The 14,429-nt window shown below is 42.0% G+C and overlaps 1 protein-coding gene across 3 annotated transcripts in view; it reads right to left on the bottom strand.

The window, feature by feature from the left end:
* Positions 1 to 12,496, bottom strand: part of LOC123498762 (protein CLEC16A homolog) — a 22,384-nt gene extending 9,888 nt beyond the window's left edge. For all 3 annotated transcript variants that reach the window (XR_006672792.1, XM_045246186.1, XM_045246179.1), the window contains exons 1-14: positions 11,706 to 12,496; positions 10,902 to 11,030; positions 10,382 to 10,515; positions 9,749 to 9,897; positions 8,837 to 9,066; positions 8,070 to 8,247; positions 7,245 to 7,397; positions 6,366 to 6,552; positions 5,879 to 5,999; positions 5,259 to 5,497; positions 3,056 to 3,172; positions 2,165 to 2,349; positions 1,558 to 1,719; positions 868 to 1,006 (exon numbers count right to left, since the gene is read on the bottom strand). Coding sequence is in view for 2 of the 3 variants with exons in the window: in XM_045246186.1 (XP_045102121.1) it covers positions 868 to 1,006; positions 1,558 to 1,719; positions 2,165 to 2,349; positions 3,056 to 3,172; positions 5,259 to 5,497; positions 5,879 to 5,999; positions 6,366 to 6,552; positions 7,245 to 7,397; positions 8,070 to 8,247; positions 8,837 to 9,066; positions 9,749 to 9,897; positions 10,382 to 10,515; positions 10,902 to 11,030; positions 11,706 to 11,779 (2,197 nt within the window). In the remaining variant the exon portion in view is untranslated. The remainder of the gene's footprint in view (positions 1 to 867; positions 1,007 to 1,557; positions 1,720 to 2,164; positions 2,350 to 3,055; positions 3,173 to 5,258; positions 5,498 to 5,878; positions 6,000 to 6,365; positions 6,553 to 7,244; positions 7,398 to 8,069; positions 8,248 to 8,836; positions 9,067 to 9,748; positions 9,898 to 10,381; positions 10,516 to 10,901; positions 11,031 to 11,705) is intronic.
* Between the last annotated feature and the right edge of the window lie 1,933 nt (positions 12,497 to 14,429).

Genomic DNA, 14,429 nt, shown 5'->3' with positions numbered 1-14,429 from the left:
ATATTTACATTTTCTAAACCTCACTTACCCTGCCAAACACTTTCTAAACCCTTTATAAACTTTCCAAACCTTCTTAAACCCTTCCTAAACCCTTTATAAACCTCCCAAACCCTCTTAAACCCTGCCAAATCCTACCAAACCCCATCAAACCCTGCCAAACTGTATCTAAACCCTTTCTAGACTTCCCAAACCCTTTTAAACCCTGCCAAACCTCTTGTAAACCTCCCTAACCCTGCCAGATCCCACAAAGAAAACAACAAACCCTGCCAAACCTCTTGTAAACCTCTCTAACCCCACAAAACCCTTTAAACCCCATCAAAAACCCTTTAATCCCCACCAAAACCCTTTAAACCCCCACAAAAACCCTTTAAACCCATCAAAAACCCTTTAAACCCCACAAAACCCACAAAACCCACCAAAATCTTTAAACCCACCTAAACACTACAAACTCACCCAAAACTCACAAAAATCATTTAAAAACCCACCAAAACCTTTTAAAACCCCACCAAAATTCTTCAAACCCACCCAAAACCCACAAAAACCCTTTAAAACCCTTTAAAACCCACCAAAACCTTATAAACCTCACCAAAACACCTTCAAACCCCACCAAAACCCTTCAAACCCCACCAAAACCCTTTAAAACCCCAAAAACCTTTAAAACCCCACCAAAACATCTTCAAACCCACTCAAAACTCACAAAAACCCAACAAAAACCCTTTAAAACCCCACCAAAACCCTTTAAAACCCACAAAAAACCTTTAAACCCATCAAAAACCCACCAAAACTCACAAAAACCCACCAAAACCCTTTAAAACCCCACCAAAACCCTTTAAAACCCCACCAAACCTCTTTCAACCCCACACTTACTCAAATCCAGGACATCAGCCACCTGGACACAAGCGGCGGGGTTGGTGAGGGGGAGGTGTGAGTCATTCTCCTCACGCACCGCCAGGCTCACCTCACGTACCAGGAAAAACACCCTCATGGCTCTTCTGGCCCTCTCTACCTGCAGGGAGAGGGGTGAGAGGGGTGAGAGGGGGGAGAGGGGGGTGGGGATGTGAGAGGGTGTGGGTGTGGGTAAAGGAGAGGGGAAGGGGGAGGAGTGAGAGGGGAGAGGGTAAAGGGAGAGAGAGAGAGAGAGGGTAGAGGGTAAAGGGAGAGGGAGAGGGAGAGGGAGAGGAGAGGGAGGAGAGAGAGAGAGAGAGAGAGAAAGAGAGAGAGAAACACACACACACACACACACACACACACACACACACACACACACACACACACACACACACACACACACACACACACACACACACACACATACACACATACAAACACAAAAACACACCAAAACACACTCAAAAACTGAAAAAAACAGACACAAACATTCACACACACACACAAAAACACTAAAAAACACACCAAAACACACCAAAACACACTCACAAACACAAAAACACACCAAAACACACAAAAACACACTCAAAAACACTAAAAAACACTAAAAAACACACAAAAACACACCAAAACACACAGAAACACACACAGACACACAGATAGGCCTACCTCACCACAGGGCAGTCTCTTGTTGAAGTCGATGCCAGTAAGGGGAGTGCCTGCGGGGGGGAGGAGTACCGAGGCATCCTGCAGAAGGTACTCCACGTTCAAGGGGCGACGATGTAACTCCACCCACTCGTCCTCAAACATGTCAAGGAATATCTCTTCACTCTGGGGGCGGGCAGCGGGGAAGGATGGTTATTTATTTATTTATTTATTTGAATAGGGGGGCCAGGAGAGCAGCATGGGTATTATCTGGGGAAAAGGGTTTGTTGTTTTTTTGTGTGTGTGTGTCTCTCTCTCTCTCTCTCTCTCTCTCTCATCCTTTCTTCTCTTCTATCTTTCTCTTTCTTTCCTTCCATTTCTTCCATCTCTTCTTCCTTTTCTCTCTCCTCCTTCTCTTTCTCTACTTATTCTCTTCTTTTCTCTATTCTCATTCTTCTCTCTCTCTCTCTCTCTCTCCTCATCCTCCTCTTCCTCCTCCTCCTCCTCTTTTTTACATAATTTCTGTCTATATTTCTGTCCTCTCATCCTTTTCCTAACCCTCCTCCTCCTCCTCCTCCTCCTCCTCCTCCTCCTCCTCCTCCTCCTCCTCCTCCTCCTCCTCCTAACACACCTTATAGAAATTTCTCAGCATCAGCGTGGCCTCCTCCTTGGCCCCCTCCAGGCTGGCCAGGTGGTTGTCCCTAAGGTAAGTGTGTCTCCTGCTGCCGCCGCCGCCGCCAGCTGGCCCCCCGACCCCTACCAGCTGCTTCAGGACCAGGATCGCCATCTCCAGGGTTGCCACACGCACTTTGGAGTCTGTTTGGGTCATTGGGGGTTGGATTAAGTTGGGTTGGGTTGGGTTACGTTGGGCTCTCCCTTTCTCTCCCTCTCAAAACACACTCAAAAGACTCTCAAAACACTCAAAACACTCTCAAAACACTCCAAAACATTCAAAACACTCCAAAACACTCCAAAACTCTCAAAACCCCAAAACACACTCAAAACACTCCAAAACACTCTCAAAACACTCAAAACACTATCAAAACACACTCAAAACCCTCTCAAAACCCCAAAACACTCAAAACACACTCAAAACACTCTCAAAACACTCCAAAACACTCAAAACACTCTCAAAACACTCAAAACACTCAAAACACACTCAAAACACTCTCAAAACACTCCAAAACACACTCAAAACACTCAAAACACTCTCAAAACACACCAAAACACTCAAAACACTCCAAAATACTCAAAACACACTCAAAACACTCCAAAACACTCAAAACACACTCAAAACACCCCAAAACACACTCAAAACCCCAAAACACTCTCAAAACACACCAAAACACTCTCAAAACCCCAAAACACTCAAAACACCCCAAAACACCCCAAAACACCCCAAAAACACCCCAAAAACACCAAAACCACCCCAAAAACCACACACAAAACATCAAAACACCCCACCTCAGACCACCCCAAAACACTCACAAAACCTCTCCTCTCCCTCTCCCCTCTCACTTACTGTATTGGCAAGAGAGAGTGATAATTTCCAGCATCTTGTCCACTAATAGGGAATCGTAAACTGCCTTGGTGGTGGTCTTCCCCCCTACCACCATGCCCAGTAGCTCCTGGTTGATGCCTGCAGGAGGAGGAGGAGGAGGAGGAGGAGGAGGAGGAGGAGGAGGAGGAGGAGGAGGAGGGAGGAAGGAAGGAGGAAGATGAAAAACAAAAGAAGGAGAACGGGAGATGAAAAAGATAGGAGGAGGAGGAGCAGGAGGAGGAGGAGGAAGGAAAAAGGAAAAGGAGGAGGAGGAGGAGGTGAAAAAAGGGAGGAGGAGGAGGAGGAGGAGGAGGAGGAGGAGGAGGAGGAGGAGGAGGAGGAGGAGGAGGAGGAGGAGAAAGGAAGGAAGGAAGAAAAGGAAAACAAAAAGGAGAAGGAGGAGGAAGAAGAGATAGAGGAGGAGGAACAGATAGAGGAAGAAGAGGAGGAAGAGGAGGAAGAGGAGGAAGGAAGAAGAGAAAGAAAAGAAGGAAGAGGAGGAGGAGAGGAAAGCAGAAACATGGAAGAAGAAAGAAAGAAAGAAAAGAGAGAAATAATGAAAAAATGTAGAGAGAGAGAGAGAGAGAGAGAGAGAGAGAGAGAGAGAGAGAGAGAGAGAGAGAGAGAATTAATACATCATAGACTCATAATATAGTTTTTTTTCACAATATTGAACAAACATCTAGACATTTCAACAACCGTGCACAATTAAAATAAATCATTCACAAATACACAAAATAAATAAATAAATAAATAAATAAAAAAACATCAAACTGAACCAAACTAGACAGAAGAAAAATAAAACAAATGAATGAAATAATAATACTAACTTCCACCGCAGCATTCACAAATAAAGAAAAATTATTAAAAAAAGGGAAAAACCACCCAAAATCAACTACATAAAACATAAATAAAAAAAATAAATAAATAAATGAGTAAAAATAAAATGCAAGCAAAAAAATTTATCAAACAAAAATAAAGAAAAAAAAATTGTAATTAATTTTTTTTTCATTCCCATCTTGTCATTCACAAACGAAGAAAAAAAAAAGAAAACTAAATATAAAAGATATATAAACAAAAAAAAATAATGCAAAAGTAAATAAATAAATAAATAAACAAGTAAACAAATCCATTAAGAAAAAAAACTTATCAAAACAACAATAAAGAAAAAATAAATAAAATAAAAACTATGATAATTAATTTTTTTTTTCATTCCTACCATCTTTGAAGACCAATAACATTTGCAGCAATAGAAAAAAGAAGATGGAAATTATTAACTCCTCTTCTTCACCTTATTTATTCCTATTTTCCATCTACCTCCTTCATTTTCTCTTATTATCTAGAAAAACCTGCCTATCATTTTTTTTCTTCTTTTTCTTCTTCTTATTATTATTATTAACTCCTCCTTCTTCACCTTATTTATTCCTATTTTCCATCTACCTCCTTCGTTTTCTCTTATTATCTAGAAAAACCTGCCTATCAATTTTTTTCTTCCTCTTCTTCTTCTTCTTATTATTATTATTATTAACTCCTCCTTCTTCATCTCATTTATTCCTATTTTCCATCTACCTCCTTCATTTTCTCTTTATCTAAAAAAAACCTGCCTATCATTTTTTTTCTTCTTCTTCTTCTTCTTATTATTATTATTAACTTCCCCCTTCTTCATCTTATTTATTCCTATTTTCCATCTACCTCCTTCGTTTTCTCTTATTATCTAGAAAAACCTGCCTATCAATTCTTTTCTTCTTTTTCTTTCTTCTTCTTCTTTCTCTTCCTTATTATCTAAATCGCCTTACATAGATTTTTTTTCATTTCTTTTTTTTTGCAATTCACAACATTATCTAAAAAAAATTATGCCTATTATTTTCTTTTTTTTTTCCTTTTGGCAACATTTTAACCTCCTTATAGGCCTAAGACACATTTTTTATCAATTTACCTTCTTTCTCTCTTCCTTAGACAACATTAACATCTTGAAAAACTATGCCTATATATATTTTTTTCTATATTTATCTTTTTCTCTCCCTTTTTGGCAATCTTGTAAGGTAAGGACGGAGAACAACAGAGAAATATGCACTTTTACCTACACACACACACACACAGACATTAAGATACACCCTACACCCGCCAATACACCCCATACACCCACCCATGCCTTCAACAGACAGACAGACAGACGGACGCTTACCCTGGTTGTGTCCGAGGGCGTAGAGGAGAGACAGAGCAAACAGAGAGGAATAATCGTCGCCAGAACAGCTCAGCGCGTTAATTGTGGAAAGCAGGAAGGGACGAGATATTAAAGATAGTTCTGTTAATCCTCCTCCTCCTCCTCCTCCTGCTGCTGTCTCCTCCTCCTCCTCTCCTCCTCCTCCTCTTCCTCTTCCTCTTCCTCCTCTTCCTTCCTCTTCTTCTCTTTCACTAATGCATCTGAAAGAAAAGAAAATGGCGAGTTATTTTCATTTTTATTTTTTTTATTTACTACTACTGCTACTACTACTACTACTACTACTGCTACTACTATTACTACTACTATTACTATTACTATCACTGCTACTGCTACTACTACTACTGCTGCTACTACTACTACTACTATTACTATTACTACTACTGCTACTACTACTACTACTACTACTACTACTACTACTACTACTTCTATAAATGACTACTACTGCTACTTCTATAACAACTACAACTACTACTACTATTACTACAACAACTACTACTACTACTACTACTACTACAATTACTGCTACTACTCCTACTACTACCACTTCTATAACAACAACAACAACAACAGCAACAACATACACAGCACTGGAGGTGGCGGCAGTGGTGGTGGTGGTGGTGGTGGTGGTGGCTCGCATCATTTCCTTTTCCTCGTCGGTTATGTTGACGTGTGTGGCGGCAAGATCGGAAATGCCTATGGGGTCTGTTTAGGGTGAAGAGAGGGTAGTAATAACACCCTTAATGGCATCACCCCTTAAAAAACACCCTTAAAACACCAATAACTTCCACTGCAGCCTGTCAAACTACCACTGGAACCTTGAAAACACCAATAACTTCCACTGCAGCCTGTCAAACTATCACTGGAACCTTGAAAACACCAATAACTTCCACTGCAGCCTGTCAAACTACTAGAACCTTGAAAAACACCCTTAAAAACCCCAATAACTTCCATTGCAGCCTGTCAAACTACCACTGGAACCTTGAAAAACACCAATAACTTCCACTACAGCCTGTCAAACTACTAGAACCTTGAAAAACACCCTTGAAAACCACAATAACTTCCACACACCTTCACAATTCGCATCTTCTCTTCCTCCTCCACCACCTCCTCCTGCTGCTGCTCTTCCTCCTCCACTGGGCTCCTCCACAGTGGCGAGAGGGGTGGTGTTCCCTGACCCCCCTGGAGTTCTTGCCTGTAGGGACTTCTCCAGGGGTTCCTCAGGGGCCACAAAACCCCGACGCACAAAACGATGACCCTGGAAATTTGAGGTAGGTTAAAAATAAATCTGAAGACTGGAACTTTACTGGAATGAGTTAATAAGAGACTGGAATGGCTTGGAATACATTAAGATACACCCTACACCCGCCAATACACCCTCAGTACACCCCACACACCCACCCATGCCTTCGAAATTTGTGAATCGTCAGCAAATATCAAATTATCAGCAAGGAATGTTGTTGATTTCACCCCAACACACCCCTAACACACCCTAATACACCCCACAACCCTAATACACCCCAGCAGATCTCCAAAACACCTTTAACACACCCTAAATTACACACAACACCTCAAAACACCCCAAAAACATCCCCAAAACACACATGCACACCTCAAAACACACACATAAACACACACTCCCAAAACATGAAAACACCCAAAACACAACAAACTCCCAAAACACCGCAAAATACCACAAAACACCCCAAAACACACCCCACACCCCAAACCACCAAAACAAAACACACCAAAACCTCCACACCCCAAACCTCCAAAACACCCAAAACACCCCAAAACACACCCCACACCTCCAAAACACACCCCACACCACCAAAACACCTCAAAACACACCAAACCACCAAAACACCCCAAAAACACCACAAAACACCACAAAACACCACAAAAACACCCCAAAAACACCTCAAAACACCCCAAAACACCTTATCTTACCTTGAAAACCTGTGAATCTTCCGCAAATATTGAATTATCACCGTGGAAGATTATTTTGGCAAGGGCGCGGACCAGCGGAGCGTGGGACACTATGAGGAACACTTGGGCCAGGAGGAACAGGGCCACCACACTGCTGATCCGGGGCCGGTCATCCTGTAGGGGGAGGAGGAGGAGGAGGTGAGACAAGGAGGAGGTGGTGAAGGAATTGGTTAAAAAAAAAAAAAAAGGTGGTTGTGAGAGGAGGAGGAGGAGGAGGAGGAGGAGGAGGAGGAGGAGGAGAGTTGAGAGTTGAGAGTTGAGAGTTGAAATGGCCTTAAAACACCACAAACTATCTTAGAACACCCTCAAAACACACCAAACTATCTTAAAATGGCCTCAAAACACCCCAAACTATTTTAAAAACCCTCAAAACACACCAAACTATCTTAAAATGCCCTCAAAACACCCAAACTATCTTAAAATGCCCTCAAAACATCCCAAACTATCTTAAAAAACCCTCAAAACACTGCAAACTATCTTAAAGTGCCCATAAAACACCACAAACTATCTTAAAAACCCTCAAAACACTGCAAACTATCTTAAAGTGCCATAAAACACCACAAACTATCTCAAAACACCCTCAAAACCCCACAAACTATCTCAAAACACCCTCAAAACACCACAAACTATCTCAAAACACCCTCAAAACACCACAAACTGTCACAAAACCCCCTCAAAACACCACAAACTATCTCAAAACACCACAAACTGTCTCAAAACACCCTCAAAACACCACAAAAGGCCTTGAAAAAAATTCACACCACATCACCACATCACCACCACTACCTTCTCCTGCCGTGGGTTGAGAGAGTACACCAGGAGAGGCACCAGCAGTCTGTTTAAGAGATGGTCAGCCAGGACAGCATTGAGGGTGGAAATGTTCAGCTTGAGAATATCGTTGATGTAGTGGAGGTGGTCAAGATGTTCCGCCACCAGGTCCTCCAGTCTGCCGCGGGAGTTGTGGCTGTTGGGGGGGGGTTGTGGGGGATGTGGAGGGTTGTGGAGGGGTTGGGGGAGTAAAAGATTGGATTAGGTTAGTTGAAAATCCACTTCTATGTAATCAAATCCAGTTATTTACAATCTAATCCACTTTTTATCTCACTGTCCACTTTTTTATCTCACTGTCCACTTTTTTATCTCACTATCCACTTTATTACCACTTATTTATCATATAATCCACTTATTTACCACATTTTCACTTCTATACATCCCAAAACACACTCAAACACACCCCACACCACCAAAACACCCCAAAACACCCATAAACACACCAAAACATCAAAAACACCACAAAACACCCCAAAACACCACAACACACCAAAAACACACCAAAACACCCCAAAAAACACCCAAAAACACCAAAAACACACTAAAACACCACAAAACACCCAAAACACCCAAAACACTCAAAACACCAAAACACCCCAAAACACCACAAAACACCCCAAAACACCGAAACACCCCAAAAACACCAACAAACACCCCAAAACACCCAAAAACACCCAAAACATCCCCAAAACACCAAAACACCCAAAAACACCCCACAAACTTACTCCACATCGCCCCGGACGCAATTTTCCAGCTCCAGGATGTGGTTACCAATGAACCACACCAGATTGGAGAAGTACGGGGCTGCGGTGCGATCTCGGATGAACTGCAGCATCGATTGGTCATTGACTCGGTAAACATTGAGAGTTAATGTCCGAACGGCGATTCTAACCATGCTCTCCGGATGGTTGAAGAATTTGATGGCTTCCGTGTACAGAGGGAAGTCGTTGGTGTGCTGTGGAGAGAGGGGGGAGAGTGAGAGGGGGTGTGAGAGGGAGGAAGGGTGATATAGGAAGAGGGAGGGATAGAGAGAGGGAGAAGGAGAGGGAGAAGGAGAGGGAGATGGAAAGAGAGAGGTTGAAGGGAAGTGAGTGATTGGGAGAGAGAGGGAGAGAAGTAGAGGGAGAGGGAGAGGGAGAGAAGGAGAGAGAGAGGGAGGTGTGTGTGTGTGTGTGTGGGGAGAATTTAGGATGGGTTGGGTTGGGTTAGATTAAGTTAAGATATATTTCTCTCTCTCTCTCTCTCTCTCTCTCTCTCTCTCTCTCTCTCTCTCCATCTCTCCCATTTCCATCACTCTCTCTTTCCCCAAATCTCAAAAAAAAAAAAAAAAAAAAACACCTCTCCCTCTCTCCCTTTCACTCTCCCCTTCCAGTCTCTCCCAGCCACTCTCCCCCCTTCCCAGCATCTCCCAGCTACTCTCCTCCCTTCCCAGCCTCTCCCTCCCACTCTTCCCACTTCCCAGCCTCTCCCAGCCTCTCCCTCCCTCCGAGCCTGTCCCAGCGCCTCCCAGCCACTCTCCCTCCTTCCCAGCGCCTCCCAGCATCTCTCTCTCATTCTCCCCCCTTTCCAGCCACTCTCCTCCCTCCCAGCATCTCCCAGCCCCCCCCCAACATCTCCCACTCTCCCCCCCCTCTCACCTCATTGTAGAAGAAGTGAATGGTGTGTGCGTTGAGCTTGAGTGACAGTGTCTTGAGGAAGGAGATGTAATATGCCATCACCTCCTCATCGCTGAAATCAAACTTGTGCACGATGATTGAGTTCACATGGTTGTTTGACAGGAGGTAGTCTGCCAGAGGGACGGGCGGAGAGTTAGACGGGTGGTTCGGATGGTTCATGGATGGTTTTGGGATGGTTTATGGGTGGTTTATGGATGGTTTATGGTGGTTTGGGTGGTTTATGGCTGGTTTATGGCTGGTTTGGGATGGTTTATGGGTGATTTGGGATGGTTTGGGATGGTTTATGGATGGTTCATGGATGGTTTGGGGTGGTTCATGGATGGTTTGGGAGGTTTATGAATGGTTGGGATGGTTTTGGGATGGTTTGGGATGGTTTATGGATGGTTTGGGATGGTTTTGGGATGGTTTGGGATGGTTTGGGATGGTTTTGGGATGGTTCATGGATGGTTTGGATGGTAGACGGATAGTAGACAAATGGTTGAACGGATGGTTGAATGGATTTTAAAGAACAGGAGAAATACACAAAAAAAAAAAATAAAATAAATCCAAACACACACACACACACACACACACACACACACACACATTACTTACATAGTGAAGTCTCATTACGGATGTTTTCAAAGAGAATGTTGAGAGTCTGGAGCAGCTGGACACACACATAACTTCCACATTTCTGCTTCATTATCGGCAGGAAGAACGACAGCATGTTTTTCTCCAGGAAGAAGCTGTGCGAGAGAGAGAGAGTGAGTGTGAGTGAGTGAGTGAAAGTGAGAGAGAGAGTGAGAGTGAGAGATTAATGTAAGGGTTAGTGTATACAGTTGTTGTTATTATTATTATTATTTTCTTTTTCTTTCATTTTTATTTATTTTAGTAGTAGTGGTGGTGGTGGTGGTGGTGGTGGTGGTGGTGGTGGTGGTGGTGGTGGTGGTGGTGGTAGTAGTAGTAGTAACATACATTTCTTTCTCTCTCTCTCTCTCTCTCTCCTTCCTTCCTTCCCTTCCCTTCCCTTCCTCTCTCTCTCTCCCTTCCTCTTCCTCTCCCATCCCATCCCATCCCATCCCATCCCATCCCATCCCTTCCCTCTCCCTCTCCCTCTCCCCCCGGCACTCACTCAAACACAGATGAGTCATTCTGGTCACCCCAAATGAGTATCTCGGCAATGGAACGCAGCGTCTCCACCAGCAGGCCGCGGTTACTTTCCTGCACCACCTGGTTCTTGCTTAACACATTGTACAGGTACCTGGTGGGGAGACAGAGGTTAGGTGAGGTTAGACGAGGTTAGACGAGGTTAGGTGAGGTTAGGTGAGGTTAGGTGAGGTTAGATGAGGTTAGATATATTTTTTTTTCTATTTTGTCTATTTTTCTTATTTATTTTGTGTTTTTATTTGTTTTTTTGCTTTTTTGTGGGGTTGAGGTGAGGTTAGACGAGGTTAGATGAGGTTAGACGAGGTTAGATATTTTTTTTTCTATTTTCTTTTTTATTTTATCTACTTTTCTTATTTATTTTGTGTTTTTATTTGTTTTTTTGCTTTTTTTGGTGAGGTATGGAGGTTAGGTGAGGTTAGACGAGGTTAGCTGAGGTTTTTTCTATTTTTCATTATTTATTTTATCTATTTTTATTTATTTATTTACTTATTTCATGTTTTTAATTATTTATTTTTTTTGGGGTTTAAGAGAGGTGAGGTGAGGTGAGGTGAGGTTAGGTTAGGTTAGGTTAGGTTAGGTTAGGTTAGGTTAGGTTAAGTCACGTTAGTTAATTTCCCTATTATTTTTTTCCCTTTTTCTTTTTTTCCCCTTTTTCTTTTAGATTGAATTAAGTTAAGTAATTTCTATCTTATTTATTTATTTTTTTCATCCCTTTTTTTTTTTAAGTTAGCTCCCCCTCCCCTTCCCTTCCCTCACCCCCATTACTTACCTCAAATGGTCCAGGGAATGGGGGTTCTTCCTCCATAGGCCTCCCCCCCCAAACCACCCCCTTCCTTTCAACATGGCTGCCCCCCTCCTCCTCCTCCTCCTCTTCCTCTTTATCACCTATCAATGCTGTAACTCTCCCTCTCCCTCTCACTCTCTCTCACTCATGCTTCTCTCTCTCTCACTCTCCCTCTCTCTCACACACGGACACATACACCCTGATTTCTCACCCTAATTCTTCTTACACTCGAAAAACACCCTATTTTTTCTCCCTACACCTTTGAAATACACCCTAGTTAATCCAATACACCCTAAACCCACACCCTAGTCACCCTAAAGGCCCCAAAACACCCTAGGAACACTATCTCTCACACTTACACCCTGAAAACACACTTCTTTCAATTTACACCTAAATTACCCGTATCTGTCCTAATACACCCTAATCTTTCACCTACACCCTAATCAAAGGTCCACCACACCCTTACACCCTAGATACACCCTAAGAAAGACACATACATCCAATAAATACACCCTAGACAACACGTTTTGTCTTATTTACACCTTAAAATATACACTCTAAATACTGTCAACCACCACCACTACCCTGGGAGGTCTAATTTTTTCCCCTTTTTAGGCCTAATTTGGGTGATTTTTAGGGTGTACTAGATCCCCAGGCCTATCAAGCACTGCGGTACACCTCTCAAGTACACTCAGGGTGACTAATTAACCCGGGAACACCTGAAATGTACACCTGGATGAGTAATTTACACCCTCTCACTCAGACAATAACACTCCCAACCTGGCTTTATATTCATCATCACTTTATTTTTCTCTTGTTTTTCTTTACATATATTTTGTTTGTGTTTAATTTTTGTGTGTGTTTTTTTATTGTTGTGTTTTTCTGTTTTGTTTTTCTATTTGTTGTTTTGTGTTTTTCTTTCTGCTGTGGTTTTTATATATTTATTTTTTTCATGTTTTCGTTCTCTTTCTTTTCTTTTCTTTTCTTTTTCGCTTTTTTTGTGGATTTTATGTGTGTGTTTATTTTTACTATATGTTATATCTATAAATACTACTTTTAATCTCTCTCTCTCTCTCTCTCTCTCTCTCTCTCTCTCTCTCTCTCTCTCTCTCTCTCTCTCTCTCTCTCTTGTAAATACTTAAAAACACCCTAAATATTACTTATCATGCTATCAATTATTGTTTATCGAAGAACTGAAGGGGGAACTAAACTAGATAAATATTGCCCTTTGACCTCCACTAAATATTGCAAAGTCACTCGTTCTTTGAAGTTTACTGTATTAAGAATTGAATAGGCAGTCACGTAGAGGCCTAATGATGTCAAATGAATGAAAATAAATCACAAAGGGCAGATTTTTGAGGTTTACTGTATCAAAATCTGAATAGACAGTCACGCAGATGCTTTGTGATGTAGTCAGTTGAATAAAATTGATCACAAAGGACAGATTTTTGAAGTTAATTGTATTCAAGTAAAGTCATGCAGAGACCTTACGATGTCAACTGAATAAAAATAAATCATAAAAGGGTTGATTTTTGTGTTTTTCTTCAGGTGTAAGGAGAGAAACGAGTAAAAACAATGGATATTCTTGCGTGGTGTCACATGGATAGGAAACAAACGTAAAGTAACAAGGAGTAGCCTTGTCTTGACATTCTCCCTTAAAATGTCACCTACTAGTTACTACACATACTCAGGGGATGTTCTCAGTTTGCCCCCAGACTGCAGGATGTTTGTGCAATAAGGCGTGTAATATCTGGATTTATTTATTGATGTATTTCTGATACTTTAACAGTCTTTGCTCAGTAGCGGGTGGGTGGGGGCGACGGTCCATCCTCCTCCTTTGTTATATTTCAAGATTAATGCAACAATAAATGTATTAATTAATCAATAGTCACTGCGCGCCTTCCCAACAGTGGTGAACCAGCAGGCTACACATCAACTTATCTCATTATTTATACCACTAATATAAGTAATAAGTCATACCACTTTTCCTGCAGTAGTACCAATCCCACTCTAATAACAAGTTTTCTTTTCAAATAGTAAGCTAATTAAATCCTTCAGTACTATGATGCGTTTCTATATTCATTCTAGTGACTATTTGGTGATTCTATACAGCTTCAGAAACGAGCGTGGGAAGATTAAAATAGTGGAGACTGTGGCCATTAACCTTCTGACCTCCATAGACCCTTCCTATTGTCAATAAAATGGTCTAATGGTACACAAATCTCAAGGTAAAACGGTGTCTCAGTACTGAATGGGTTGAAATAGTGTAGACTGTGGCCATTAACCTTCTGACCTCCATAGACCCTTCCTATTGTCAATAAAATGGTCTAATGGTACACAAATCTCAAGGTAAAACGGTGTCCCAGTAATAAATGGGTTAATATTGTAACTGTTGCTAAGCTGACACTAGCGCCACCAACCGAACGCCTTGACCTCGCCCAGCACACTCAAAGTTCAGTTTTATAGACTCGTTCGTGACGGCGGGAGGCAAGCGGGTTAGTTACTGTTTATTTAAAGCTTCTGGTTGAATTGACACGGGATTTAAAGGCATCTTGTGATATATTAGCAAGATTTCTACACTGGAAAGGCTCTGGTTTAAGTGACACGGGATTTTACAAGTGTGCATGTGTTCTAGTGGCGATTAACAAGACTGCGCCGGTGTTTCCACGTCTATAAAACCTCGTACTACTTCTGAAACGCTTTGCTCTC

The sequence above is a fragment of the Portunus trituberculatus genome, chromosome 7 (genome assembly GCF_017591435.1).
Source record: "Portunus trituberculatus isolate SZX2019 chromosome 7, ASM1759143v1, whole genome shotgun sequence".
Lineage (NCBI taxonomy): Eukaryota > Metazoa > Arthropoda > Malacostraca > Decapoda > Portunidae > Portunus > Portunus trituberculatus.
The sequence above is the reverse complement of the archived record's forward strand: the minus strand, read 5'-3'. Positions and strand labels throughout refer to the sequence as shown.